Source organism: Ascaphus truei, chromosome 4, assembly GCF_040206685.1.
Source record: "Ascaphus truei isolate aAscTru1 chromosome 4, aAscTru1.hap1, whole genome shotgun sequence".
In the NCBI taxonomy this organism is placed as follows: domain Eukaryota; kingdom Metazoa; phylum Chordata; class Amphibia; order Anura; family Ascaphidae; genus Ascaphus; species Ascaphus truei.
The window spans coordinates 422,793,032-422,808,533 of NC_134486.1; the positions used below are offsets into that span (position 1 = coordinate 422,793,032).

General features: G+C 54.6%; 1 protein-coding gene across 1 annotated transcript in view; it reads left to right on the forward strand.

The window, feature by feature from the left end:
- Positions 1–15,502, forward strand: part of LOC142492482 (phosphofurin acidic cluster sorting protein 2-like) — a 330,781-nt gene that overhangs the window by 29,053 nt on the left and 286,226 nt on the right. Inside the window, exon 6 of the mRNA XM_075595119.1 lies at positions 2,368–2,458. Coding sequence (XP_075451234.1) covers positions 2,368–2,458 — 91 coding nt within the window. The remainder of the gene's footprint in view (positions 1–2,367; positions 2,459–15,502) is intronic.

A 15,502-nucleotide genomic window follows, 5' to 3' on the forward strand; every position in this document is an offset into this window, starting at 1 on the left:
GCCTCCTCTGCCTCTCTCTTTCCCGCCTCCTCTGCCTCTCTCTTCCCCGCCTCCTCTGCCTCTCTCTTCCCCGCCTCCTCTGCCTCTCTCTTCCCTGCCTCCTCTGCCTCTCTCTTTCCCGCCTCCTCTGCCTCTCTCTTCCCCGCCTCCTCTGCCTCTCTCTTCCCCGCCTCCTCTGCCTCTCTCTTTCCCGCCTCCTCGCCCTTTCTCTCCCCCGCCTCCTCGCCCTCTCTCTCCCCCGCCTCCTCGCCCTGTCTCTCCCCCGCCTCCTCTGCCTCTCTCTTTCCCGCCTCCTCTGCCTCTCTCTTTCCCGCCTCCTCTGCCTCTCTCTTCCCCGCCTCCTCTGCCTCTCTCTTCCCCGCCTCCTCTGCCTCTCTCTTTCCTGCCTCCTCTGCCTCTCTCTTTCCCGCCTCCTCTGCCTCTCTCTTCCCCGCCTCCTCGCTCTGTCTCTTTCCCGCCTCCTCTGCCTCTCTCTTTCCCGACTCCTCTGCCTCTCTTTCCTGCCTCCTCGCCCTCTCTCTTTCCTGCCTCCTCTGCCTCTCTCTTCCCCGCCTCCTCTGCCTCTCTCTTCCCTGCCTCCTCTGCCTCTCTCTTTCCCGCCTCCTCTGCCTCTCTCTTTCCTGCCTCCTCTGCCTCTCTCTTTCCCGCCTCCTCGCCCTCTCTCTTTCCCGCCTCCTCTGCCTCTCTCTTTCCCGCCTCCTCGCCCTGTCTCTTCCCCGCCTCCTCTGCCTCTCTCTTCCCCGCCTCCTCTGCCTCTCTCTTCCCTGCCTCCTCTGCCTCTCTCTTTCCCGCCTCCTCTGCCTCTCTCTTTCCCGCCTCCTCGCCCTGTCTCTTTCCCGCCTCCTCTGCCTCTCTCTTCCCCGCCTCCTCTGCCTCTCTCTTTCCCGCCTCCTCTGCCTCTCTCTTTCCTGCCTCTCTCTTTCCTGCCTCCTCTGCCTCTCTCTTTCCCGCCTCCTCTGCCTCTCTTCCGCCTCCTCGCCCTCTCTCTTTCCCGCCTCCTCTGCCTCTCTCTTTCCCGCCTCCTCTGCCTCTCTCTTTCCCGCCTCCTCTGCCTCTCTCTTTCCCGCCTCCTCGCCCTCTCTCTTTCCCGCCTCCTCTGCCTCTCTCTTCCCCGCCTCCTCGCCCTGTCTCTCCCCCGCCTCCTCTGCCTCTCTCTTCCCCGCCTCCTCGCCCTGTCTCTCCCCCGCCTCCTCGCCCTCTCTCTCCCCCGCCTCCTCGCCCTGTCTCTCCCCCGCCTCCTCTGCCTCTCTCTTTCCCGCCTCCTCGCCCTGTCTCTCCCCCGCCTCCTCTGCCTCTCTCTTCCCCGCCTCCTCGCCCTGTCTCTCCCCCGCCTCCTCGCCCTGTCTCTCCCCCGCCTCCTCTGCCTCTCTCTTTGCTGGCTCCTCGCCCTGTCTCTCCCCCGCCTCCTCGCCCTGTCTCTCCCCCGCCTCCTCGCCCTGTCTCTCCCCCGCCTCCTCGCCCTGTCTCTCCCCCGCCTCCTCTGCCTCTCTCTTTCCCGCCTCCTCTGCCTCTCTCTTTCCCGCCTCCTCTGCCTCTCTCTTTCCCGCCTCCTCTGCCTCTCTTTTTCCCGCCTCCTCTGCCTCTCTCTTTCCCGCCTCCTCTGCCTCTCTCTTTCCCGCCTCCTCTGCCTGTCTCTCCCCAGCCTCCTCTGCCTCTCTTCCCCGCCTCCTCGCCCTGTCTCTCCCCCGCCTCCTCACCCTGTCTCTCCCCCACCTCCTCGCCCTGTCTCTCCCCCGCCTCCTCGCCCTGTCTCTCCCCCGCCTCCTCGCCCTGTCTATCCCCCGCCTCCTCGCCCTCTCTCTTTCCCGCCTCCTCCCCCTTTCTCTTTCCCGCCTCCTCTGCCTCTCTCTTCCCCGCCTCCTCGCCCTGTCTCTCCCCCGCCTCCTCGCCCTGTCTCTCCCCCGCCTCCTCTGCCTCTCTTCCCCGCCTCCTCGCCCTGTCTCTCCCCCGCCTCCTCGCCCTGTCTCTCCCCCGCCTCCTCGCCCTGTCTCTCCCCCGCCTCCTCGCCCTGTCTCTCCTCTGCCTCCTCGCCCTGTCTCTCCCCCGGCTCCTCGCCCTGTCTCTCCCCCGCCTCCTCTGCCTGTCTCTCCCCCGCCTCCTCGCCCTGTCTCTCCCCGCCTCCTCGCCCTGTCTCTCCCCCGGCTCCTCGCCCTGTCTCTCCCCCGCCTCCTCGCCCTGTCTCTCCCCCGGCTCCTCGCCCTGTCTCTCCCCCGCCTCTTCGCCCTGCCTCTCCCCCGGCTCCTCGCCCTGTCTCTCCCCCGGCTCCTCGCCCTGTCTCTCCCCCGCCTCCTCGCCCTGTCTCTCCCCCGCCTCCTCGCCCTGTCTCTCTGCTGGCTCCTCCAATCCCCTTTCTCCTCCTCCTTTCAGGCGATACTTTGAGGGTGTGTCCAACTCTGGCTCTCAGACGGAGATCGGGAGCATTCACAGTCAGAAGGAGCAGGACAAGAACCTAATCACAGTGAGTGACACACAGGCAGTGTGTGTGTGTGTGTGTGTGTGTCACCCGGACACATACAGTGAGTGACACGCAGGCAGTGTGTGTGTGTGTGTCACCCGGACACATCACAGTGAGTGACACGCAGGCAGTGTGTGTGTGTGTGTGTCACCCGGACACATCACAGTGAGTGACACGCAGGCAGTGTGTGTGTGTGTGTGTGTGTGTGTGTGTGTCACCCGGGCACATCACAGTGAGTGACATGCAGGCAGTGTGTGTGTGTCCCGGACACATCACAGTGAGTGACACGCAGGCAGTGTGTGTGTGTGTGTCACCCGGACACATCACAGTGAGTGACACGCAGGCAGTGTGTGTGTGTGTGTCACCCGGACACATCACAGTGAGTGACACGCAGGCAGTGTGTGTGTGTGTGTGTCACCCGGACACATCACAGTGAGTGACACGCAGGCAGTGTGTGTGTGTGTGTGTGTGTGTGTGTGTCACCCGGGCACATCACAGTGAGTGACATGCAGGCAGTGTGTGTGTGTCCCGGACACATCACAGTGAGTGACACGCAGGCAGTGTGTGTGTGTGTGTCACCCGGACACATCACAGTGAGTGACACGCAGGCAGTGTGTGTGTGTGTGTCACCCGGACACATCACAGTGAGTGACACGCAGGCAGTGTGTGTGTGTGTGTCACCCGGACACATCACAGTGAGTGACACGCAGGCAGTGTGTGTGTGTGTGTCACCCGGACACATCACAGTGAGTGACACGCAGGCAGTGTGTGTGTGTGTGTCACCCGGACACATCACAGTGAGTGACATGCAGGCAGTGTGTGTGTGTGTGTCACCCGGACACATCACAGTGAGTGACACGTAGGCAGTGTGTGTGTGTGTGTGTCACCCGGACACATCACAGTGAGTGACACGCAGGCAGTGTGTGTGTCACCCGGACACATCACAGTGAGTGACACGTAGGCAGTGTGTGTGTGTGTGTGTCACCCGGACACATCACAGTGAGTGACACGCAGGCAGTGTGTGTGTGTGTGTCACCCGGACACATCACAGTGAGTGACACGCAGGCAGTGTGTGTGTGTGTGTGTCACCCGGACACATCACAGTGAGTGACACGCAGGCAGTGTGTGTGTGTGTGTGTCACCCGGACACATCACAGTGAGTGACACGCAGGCAGTGTGTGTGTGTGTGTGTCACCCGGACACATCACAGTGAGTGACACGCAGGCAGTGTGTGTGTGTGTGTGTGTGTGTGTCACCCGGGCACATCACAGTGAGTGACATGCAGGCAGTGTGTGTGTGTCCCGGACACATCACAGTGAGTGACACGCAGGCAGTGTGTGTGTGTGTGTCACCCGGACACATCACAGTGAGTGACACGCAGGCAGTGTGTGTGTGTGTGTCACCCGGACACATCACAGTGAGTGACACGCAGGCAGTGTGTGTGTGTGTGTGTCACCCGGACACATCACAGTGAGTGACACGCAGGCAGTGTGTGTGTGTGTGTGTGTGTGTGTCACCCGGGCACATCACAGTGAGTGACATGCAGGCAGTGTGTGTGTGTCCCGGACACATCACAGTGAGTGACACGCAGGCAGTGTGTGTGTGTGTGTCACCCGGACACATCACAGTGAGTGACACGCAGGCAGTGTGTGTGTGTGTGTCACCCGGACACATCACAGTGAGTAACACGCAGGCAGTGTGTGTGTGTGTGTCACCCGGACACATCACAGTGAGTGACACGCAGGCAGTGTGTGTGTGTGTGTCACCCGGACACATCACAGTGAGTGACACGCAGGCAGTGTGTGTGTGTGTGTCACCCGGACACATCACAGTGAGTGACATGCAGGCAGTGTGTGTGTGTGTGTCACCCGGACACATCACAGTGAGTGACACGTAGGCAGTGTGTGTGTGTGTGTGTCACCCGGACACATCACAGTGAGTGACACGCAGGCAGTGTGTGTGTCACCCGGACACATCACAGTGAGTGACACGTAGGCAGTGTGTGTGTGTGTGTGTCACCCGGACACATCACAGTGAGTGACACGCAGGCAGTGTGTGTGTGTGTGTCACCCGGACACATCACAGTGAGTGACACGCAGGCAGTGTGTGTGTGTGTGTGTCACCCGGACACATCACAGTGAGTGACATGCAGGCTGTGTGTGTGTGTCCCGGACACATCACAGTGAGTGACACACAGGCAGTGTGTGTGTGTGTGTGTGTGTGTCACCCGGACACATCACAGTGAGTGACACGCAGGCAGTGTGTGTGTGTGTGTGTCCCGGACACATCACAGTGAGTGACACGCAGGCAGTGTGTGTGTGTGTGTATGTGTCACCCGGACACATCACAGTGAGTGACACGCAGGCAGTGTGTGTGTGTGTGTATGTGTCACCCGGACACATCACAGTGAGTGACATGCAGGCAGTGTGTGTGTGTGTGTCACCCGGACACATCACAGTGAGTGACACGCAGGCAGTGTGTGTGTGTGTCACCCGGACACATCACAGTGAGTGACACGCAGGCAGTGTGTGTGTGTCACCCGGACACATCACAGTGAGTGACACGCAGGCAGTGTGTGTGTGTGTGTGTCCCGGACACATCACAGTGAGTGACACGCAGGCAGTGTGTGTGTGTGTGTCACCCGGACACATCACAGTGAGTGACACGCAGGCAGTGTGTGTGTGTGTGTGTGTGTGTGTGTCACCCGGACACATCACAGTGAGTGACACGCAGGCAGTGTGTGTGTGTGTGTATGTGTCACCCGGACACATCACAGTGAGTGACACGCAGGCAGTGTGTGTGTGTGTCCCGGACACATCACAGTGAGTGACACGCAGGCAGTGTGTGTGTGTGTGTATGTGTCACCCGGACACATCACAGTGAGTGACATGCAGGCAGTGTGTGTGTGTCACCCGGACACATCACAGTGAGTGACACGCAGGCAGTGTGTGTGTGTGTCACCCGGACACATCACAGTGAGTGACACGCAGGCAGTGTGTGTGTGTGTGTGTGTGTGTGTGTGTGTGTGTGTGTGTGTCACCCGGGCACATACATTATTGTTTACTGTAAGGGTTTGTCTGTCACACGGGCATAGAATGTGTGTACCTGTGACCGCACTGTGTTTGCTTCTATAGTTGTACAATGTTTGTGTGTTGTTGTGTAGCTATGTGAGAGTTGTGAACCCAGCTCTTCCATCTGGGGCAGATTGTTACAAGCAGAAAGTTTCCTTCCTACAAACGTCACAAAATCAATGTTCTGTTTCCCTCCTTCCCATCCGTAAGCAGCACCCACAGGGTGCACAGGGTGCACAGGGTGCACAGCCTGGTTACTGTTACAGTCACAGGGACATTATTGTTATAATAATTCAACTGTTGCAATTATTAAAGAAAACTATATGCAGAAAAAGCTGCAAATAATGGCGGAACATTCCATGCACGGAGACATCTCATCTAATACAGAATTACACATTTCCTGAACAGGAGGGGAGTCTGTAACGTGCAGTTATCAAGAATATCCAGGAAATAATGATAAAAACTCGCTGAGCAGCTGCGAGAGCTGCGCCAACATGCGCCTCATGCCACAAAACATGACATCGCTTTATAATCCGGGCGTCATGTAACGCCTCGCGGACTCCCCAAATCCCAAACTGAAACATGACATCGCTTTATAATCCGGGCTCATGTAACGCCCCGCGGACTCCCCAAATCCCAAACTGAAACATAGACATCGCTTTATAATCCGGGCGTCATGTAACGCCCCGCGGACTCCCCAAATCCCAAACTGAAACATAGACATCGCTTTATAATCCGGGCTCATGTAACGCCCCGCGGACTCCCCAAATCCCAAACTGAAACATGACATCGCTTTATAATCCGGGCTCATGTAACGCCCTGCGGACTCCCCAAATCCCAAACTGAAACATGACATCGCTTTATAATCCGGGCTCATGTAACGCCCCGCGGACTCCCCAAATCCCAAACTGAAACATGACATCGCTTTATAATCCGGGCTCATGTAACGCCCTGCGGACTCCCCAAATACCAAACTGAAACATGACATCGCTTTATAATCCGGGCTCATGTAACGCCCCGCGGACTCCCCAAATCCCAAACTGAAACATAGACATCGCTTTATAATCCGGGCTCATGTAACGCCCCGCGGACTCCCCAAATCCCAAACTGAAACATGGACATCGCTTCATAATCCGGGCGCCATGTAACGCCCCGCGGACTCCCCAAATCCCAAACTGAAACATGACATCGCTTTATAATCCGGGCGTCATGTAACGCCCCGCGGACTCCCCAAATCCCAAACTGAAACATAGACATCGCTTTATAATCCGGGCTCATGTAACGCCCCGCGGACTCCCCAAATCCCAAACTGAAACATAGACATCGCTTTATAATCCGGGCTCATGTAACGCCCCGCGGACTCCCCAAATCCCAAACTGAAACATAGACATCGCTTTATAATCCGGGCCATGTAACGCCCCGCGGACTCCCCAAATCCCAAACTGAAACATGACATCGCATTATAATCCGGGCTCATGTAACGCCTCGCGGACTCCCCAAATCCCAAACTGAAACATGACATCGCCTTATAATCCGGGCTCATGTAACGCCCCGCGGACTCCCCAAATCCCAAACTGAAACATGACATCGCTTTATAATCCGGGCTCATGTAACGCCCCGCGGACTCCCCAAATCCCAAACTGAAACATGACATCGCTTTATAATCCGGGCTCATGTAACGCCCTGCGGACTCCCCAAATCCCAAACTGAAACATGACATCGCATTATAATCCGGGCTCATGTAACGCCCCGCGGACTCCCCAAATCCCAAACTGAAACATGACATCGCTTTATAATCCGGGCTCATGTAACGCCCCGCGGACTCCCCAAATCCCAAACTGAAACATGACATCGCTTTATAATCCGGGCGTCATGTAACGCCCCGCGGACTCCCCAAATCCCAAACTGAAACATGACATCGCTTTATAATCCGGGCTCATGTAACGCCCCGCGGACTCCCCAAATCCCAAACTGAAACATAGACATCGCTTTATAATCCGGGCGTCATGTAACGCCCCGCGGACTCCCCAAATCCCAAACTGAAACATAGACATCGCTTTATAATCCGGGCTCATGTAACGCCCCGCGGACTCCCCAAATCCCAAACTGAAACATAGACATCGCTTTATAATCCGGGCGTCATGTAACGCCCCGCGGACTCCCCAAATCCCAAACTGAAACATGACATCGCTTTATAATCCGGGCGTCATGTAACGCCCCGCGGACTCCCCAAATCCCAAACTGAAACATGACATCGCTTTATAATCCGGGCTCATGTAACGCCCCGCGGACTCCCCAAATCCCAAACTGAAACATGACATCGCTTTATAATCCGGGCGTCATGTAACGCCCCGCGGACTCCCCAAATCCCAAACTGAAACATAGACATCGCTTTATAATCCGGGCTCATGTAACGCCCCGCGGACTCCCCAAATCCCAAACTGAAACATGACATCGCTTTATAATCCGGGCTCATGTAACGCCCCGCGGACTCCCCAAATCCCAAACTGAAACATGACATCGCTTTATAATCCGGGCTCATGTAACGCCCCGCGGACTCCCCAAATCCCAAACTGAAACATGACATCGCTTTATAATCCGGGCGCCATGTAACGCCCCGCGGACTCCCCAAATCCCAAACTGAAACATAGACATCGCTTTATAATCCGGGCCATGTAACGCCCCGCGGACTCCCCAAATCCCAAACTGAAACATGACATCGCTTTATAATCCGGGCGTCATGTAACGCCCCGCGGACTCCCCAAATCCCAAACTGAAACATGACATCGCTTTATAATCCGGGCTCATGTAACGCCCCGCGGACTCCCCAAATCCCAAACTGAAACATAGACATCGCTTTATTATCCGGGCTCATGTAACGCCTCGCGGACTCCCCAAATCCCAAACTGAAACATAGACATCGCTTTATAATCCGGGCCATGTAACGCCCCGCGGACTCCCCAAATCCCAAACTGAAACATAGACATCGCTTTATAATCCGGGCTCATGTAGCGCCCCGCGGACTCCCCAAATCCCAAACTGAAACATAGACATCGCTTTATAATCCGGGCGTCATGTAACGCCCCGCGGACTCCCCAAATCCCAAACTGAAACATGACATCGCTTTATAATCCGGGCTCATGTAACGCCTCGCGGACTCCCCAAATCCCAAACTGAAACATAGACATCGCTTTATAATCCGGGCCATGTAACGCCCCGCGGACTCCCCAAATCCCAAACTGAAACATAGACATCGCTTTATAATCCGGGCTCATGTAGCGCCCCGCGGACTCCCCAAATCCCAAACTGAAACATAGACATCGCTTTATAATCCGGGCGTCATGTAACGCCCCGCGGACTCCCCAAATCCCAAACTGAAACATGACATCGCTTTATAATCCGGGCTCATGTAACGCCCCGCGGACTCCCCAAATCCCAAACTGAAACATGGACATCGCTTTATAATCCGGGCTCATGTAACGCCCCGCGGACTCCCCAAATCCCAAACTGAAACATGACATCGCTTTATAATCCGGGCGTCATGTAACGCCCCGCGGACTCCCCAAATCCCAAACTGAAACATAGACATCGCTTTATAATCCGGGCGTCATGTAACGCCCCGCGGACTCCCCAAATCCCAAACTGAAACATGACATCGCTTTATAATCCGGGCGCCATGTAACGCCCCGCGGACTCCCCAAATCCCAAACTGAAACATGACATCGCTTTATAATCCGGGCTCATGTAACGCCCCGCGGACTCCCCAAATCCCAAACTGAAACATGACATCGCTTAATAATCCGGGCGCCATGTAACGCCCCGCGGACTCCCCAAATCCCAAACTGAAACATGACATCGCTTTATAATCCGGGCTCATGTAACGCCCCGCGGACTCCCCAAATCCCAAACTGAAACATGACATCGCTTTATAATCCGGGCTCATGTAACGCCCCGCGGACTCCCCAAATCCCAAACTGAAACATGACATCGCTTTATAATCCGGGCTCATGTAACGCCCCGCGGACTCCCCAAATCCCAAACTGAAACATGGACATCGCTTTATAATCCGGGCTCATGTAACGCCCCGCGGACTCCCCAAATCCCAAACTGAAACATGACATCGCTTTATAATCCGGGCCATGTAACGCCCCGCGGACTCCCCAAATCCCAAACTGAAACATGACATCGCTTTATAATCCGGGCTCATGTAACGCCCCGCGGACTCCCCAAATACCAAACTGAAACATGACATCGCTTTATAATCCGGGCGTCATGTAACGCCCCGCGGACTCCCCAAATCCCAAACTGAAACATAGACATCGCTTTATAATCCGGGCGCCATGTAACGCCCCGCGGACTCCCCAAATCCCAAACTGAAACATGACATCGCTTTATAATCCGGGCTCATGTAACGCCCCGCGGACTCCCCAAATCCCAAACTGAAACATGACATCGCTTTATAATCCGGGCGTCATGTAACGCCCCGCGGACTCCCCAAATCCCAAACTGAAACATGACATCGCTTTATAATCCGGGCGCCATGTAACGCCCCGCGGACTCCCCAAATCCCAAACTGAAACATAGACATCGCTTTATAATCCGGGTGTCATGTAACGCCCCGCGGACTCCCCAAATCCCAAACTGAAACATAGACATCGCTTTATAATCCGGGCTCATGTAACGCCCCGCGGACTCCCCAAATCCCAAACTGAAACATGACATCGCCTTATAATCCGGGCTCATGTAACGCCCCGCGGACTCCCCAAATCCCAAACTGAAACATGACATCGCTTTATAATCCGGGCTCATGTAACGCCCTGCGAACTCCCCAAATCCCAAACTGAAACATGACATCGCATTATAATCCGGGCTCATGTAACGCCCCGCGGACTCCCCAAATCCCAAACTGAAACATGACATCGCTTTATAATCCGGGCTCATGTAACGCCCCGCGGACTCCCCAAATCCCAAACTGAAACATGACATCGCATTATAATCCGGGCTCATGTAACGCCCCGCGGACTCCCCAAATCCCAAACTGAAACATAGACATCGCTTTATAATCCGGGCGTCATGTAACGCCCCGCGGACTCCCCAAATCCCAAACTGAAACATGACATCGCTTTATAATCCGGGCTCATGTAACGCCCCGCGGACTCCCCAAATCCCAAACTGAAACATGACATCGCTTTATAATCCGGGCGCCATGTAACGCCCCGCGGACTCCCCAAATCCCAAACTGAAACATGATATCGCTTTATAATCCGGGCTCATGTAACGCCCCGCGGACTCCCCAAATCCCAAACTGAAACATGACATCGCTTTATAATCCGGGCGCCATGTAACGCCCCGCGGACTCCCCAAATCCCAAACTGAAACATAGACATCGCTTTATAATCCGGGCGCCATGTAACGCCCCGCGGACTCCCCAAATCCCAAACTGAAACATAGACATCGCTTTATAATCCGGGCTCATGTAACGCCCCGCGGACTCCCCAAATCCCAAACTGAAACATAGACATCGCTTTATAATCCGGGCGTCATGTAACGCCCCGCGGACTCCCCAAATCCCAAACTGAAACATGACATCGCTTTATAATCCGGGCTCATGTAACGCCCCGCGGACTCCCCAAATCCCAAACTGAAACATGGACATCGCTTTATAATCCGGGCTCATGTAACGCCCCGCGGACTCCCCAAATCCCAAACTGAAACATGACATCGCTTTATAATCCGGGTGTCATGTAACGCCCTGCGGACTCCCCAAATCCCAAACTGAAACATGGACATCGCTTTATAATCCGGGCTCATGTAACGCCCCGCGGACTCCCCAAATCCCAAACTGAAACATGACATCGCTTTATAATCCGGGCTCATGTAACGCCCCGCGGACTCCCCAAATCCCAAACTGAAACATGACATCGCTTTATAATCCGGGCTCATGTAACGCCCCGCGGACTCCCCAAATACCAAACTGAAACATGACATCGCTTTATAATCCGGGCGTCATGTAACGCCCCGCGGACTCCCCAAATCCCAAACTGAAACATGACATCGCTTTATAATCCGGGCGTCATGTAACGCCTCGCGGACACCCCAAATCCCAAACTGAAACATAGACATCGCTTTATAATCCGGGCGCCATGTAACGCCCCGCGGACTCCCCAAATCCCAAACTGAAACATAGACATCGCTTTATAATCCGGGCGCCATGTAACGCCCCGCGGACTCCCCAAATCCCAAACTGAAACATGACATCGCTTTATAATCCGGGCTCATGTAACGCCCCGCGGACTCCCCAAATCCCAAACTGAAACATGACATCGCTTTATAATCCGGGCGTCATGTAACGCCCCGCGGACTCCCCAAATCCCAAACTGAAACATGACATCGCTTTATAATCCGGGCGCCATGTAACGCCCCGCGGACTCCCCAAATCCCAAACTGAAACATAGACATCGCTTTATAATCCGGGCGCCATGTAACGCCTCGCGGACTCCCCAAATCCCAAACTGAAACATGACATCGCTTTATAATCCGGGCTCATGTAACGCCCCGCGGACTCCCCAAATCCGAAACTGAAACATGACATCGCTTTATAATCCGGGCTCATGTAACGCCCCGCGGACTCCCCAAATACCAAACTGAAACATGACATCGCTTTATAATCCGGGCGTCATGTAACGCCCCGCGGACTCCCCAAATCCCAAACTGAAACATGACATCGCTTTATAATCCGGGCTCATGTAACGCCCCGCGGACTCCCCAAATCCCAAACTGAAACATGACATCGCTTTATAATCCGAGCCATGTAACGCCCCGCGGACTCCCCAAATCCCAAACTGAAACATGACATCGCTTTATAATCCGGGCTCATGTAACGCCTCGCGGACTCCCCAAATCCCAAACTGAAACATAGACATCGCTTTATAATCCGGGCGTCATGTAACGCCCCGCGGACTCCCCAAATCCCAAACTGAAACATGACATCGCTTTATAATCCGGGCGTCATGTAACGCCCCGCGGACTCCCCAAATCCCAAACTGAAACATGACATCGCTTTATAATCCGGGCTCATGTAACGCCCCGCGGACTCCCCAAATCCCAAACTGAAACATGACATCGCTTTATAATCCGGGCTCATGTAACGCCCCGCGGACTCCCCAAATCCCAAACTGAAACATGACATCGCTTTATAATCCGGGCGTCATGTAACGCCCCGCGGACTCCCCAAATCCCAAACTGAAACATGACATCGCTTTATAATCCGGGCGTCATGTAACGCCCCGCGGACTCCCCAAATCCCAAACTGAAACATGACATCGCTTTATAATCCGGGCCATGTAACGCCCCGCGGACTCCCCAAATCCCAAACTGAAACATAGACATCGCTTTATAATCCGGGCGCCATGTAACGCCCCGCGGACTCCCCAAATCCCAAACTGAAACATGACATCGCTTAATAATCCGGGCTCATGTAACGCCCCGCGGACTCCCCAAATCCCAAACTGAAACATGACATCGCTTTATAATCCGGGCGTCATGTAACGCCCCGCGGACTCCCCAAATCCCAAACTGAAACATGACATCGCTTTATAATCCGGGCTCATGTAACGCCCCGCGGACTCCCCAAATCCCAAACTGAAACATGACATCGCTTTATAATCCGGGCTCATGTAACGCCCCGCGGACTCCCCAAATCCCAAACTGAAACATGACATCGCTTTATAATCCGGGCGTCATGTAACGCCCCGCGGACTCCCCAAATCCCAAACTGAAACATAGACATCGCTTTATAATCCGGGCGCCATGTAACGCCCCGCGGACTCCCCAAATCCCAAACTGAAACATAGACATCGCTTTATAATCCGGGCTCATGTAACGCCCCGCGGACTCCCCAAATCCCAAACTGAAACATAGACATCGCTTTATAATCCGGGCGCCATGTAACGCCTCGCGGACTCCCCAAATCCCAAACTGAAACATGACATCGCTTTATAATCCGGGCGCCATGTAACGCCTCGCGGACTCCCCAAATCCCAAACTGAAACATGACATCGCTTTATAATCCGGGCGCCATGTAACGCCCCGCGGACTCCCCAAATCCCAAACTGAAACATGACATCGCTTTATAATCCGGGCCATGTAACGCCCCGCGGACTCCCCAAATCCCAAATTTAAACATGACATCGCTTTATAATCCGGGCTCATGTAACGCCCCGCGGACTCCCCAAATCCCAAACTGAAACATGACATCGCTTTATAATCCGGGCTCATGTAACGCCCCGCGGACTCCCCAAATCCCAAACTGAAACATGACATCGCATTATAATCCGGGCTCATGTAACGCCCCGCGGACTCCCCAAATCCCAAACTGAAACATGACATCGCTTTATAATCCGGGCTCATGTAACGCCCCGCGGACTCCCCAAATCCCAAACTTAAACATGACATCGCTTAATAATCCGGGCTCATGTAACGCCCCGCGGACTCCCCAAATCCCAAACTGAAACATGACATCGCTTTATAATCCGGGCTCATGTAACGCCCCGCGGACTCCCCAAATCCCAAACTGAAACATGACATCGCTTTATAATCCGGGCGCCATGTAACGCCCCGCGGACTCCCCAAATCCCAAACTGAAACATGACATCGCTTTATAATCCGGGCTCATGTAACGCCCCGCGGACTCCCCAAATCCCAAACTGAAACATGACATCGCTTTATAATCCGGGCTCATGTAACGCCTCGCGGACTCCCCAAATCCCAAACTGAAACATAGACATCGCATTATAATCCGGGTGTCATGTAACGCCCCGCGGACTCCCCAAATCCCAAACTGAAACATGACATCGCTTTATAATCCGGGCTCATGTAACGCCCCGCGGACTCCCCAAATCCCAAACTGAAACATGACATCGCTTTATAATCCGGGCTCATGTAACGCCCCGCGGACTCCCCAAATCCCAAACTGAAACATGACATCGCTTTATAATCCGGGCGTCATGTAACGCCCCGCGGACTCCCCAAATCCCAAACTGAAACATAGACATCGCATTATAATCCGGGCTCATGTAACGCCCCGCAGACTCCCCAAATCCCAAACTGAAACATGACATCGCATTATAATCCGGGCTCATGTAACGCCCCGCGGACTCCCCAAATCCCAAACTGAAACATAGACATCGCTTTATAATCCGGGCGTCATGTAACGCCCCGCGGACTCCCCAAATCCCAAACTGAAACATGACATCGCTTTATAATCCGGGCTCATGTAACGCCCCGCGGACTCCCCAAATCCCAAACTGAAACATGACATCGCTTTATAATCCGGGCGTCATGTAACGCCCCGCGGACTCCCCAAATCCCAAACTGAAACATAGACATCGCTTTATAATCCGGGCTCATGTAACGCCCCGCGGACTCCCCAAATACCAAACTGAAACATGACATCGCTTTATAATCCGGGCTCATGTAACGCCCCGCGGACTCCCCAAATACCAAACTGAAACATGACATCGCATTATAATCCGGGCTCATGTAACGCCCCGCGGACTCCCCAAATCCCAAACTGAAACATGACATCGCTTTATAATCCGGGCTCATGTAACGCCCCGCGGACTCCCCAAATCCCAAACTGAAACATGACATCGCTTTATAATCCGGGCGTCATGTAACGCCCCGCGGACTCCCCAAATCCCAAACTGAAACATGACATCGCTTTATAATCCGGGCGTCATGTAACGCCCCGCGGACTCCCCAAATCCCAAACTGAAACATGACATCGCTTTATAATCCGGGCTCATGTAACGCCCCGCGGACTCCCCAAATCCCAAACTGAAACATAGACATCGCTTTATAATCCGGGCTCATGTAACGCCCCGCGGACTCCCCAAATCCCAAACTGAAACATAGACATCGCTTTATAATCCGGGCGTCATGTAACGCCCCGCGGACACCCCAAATCCCAAACTGA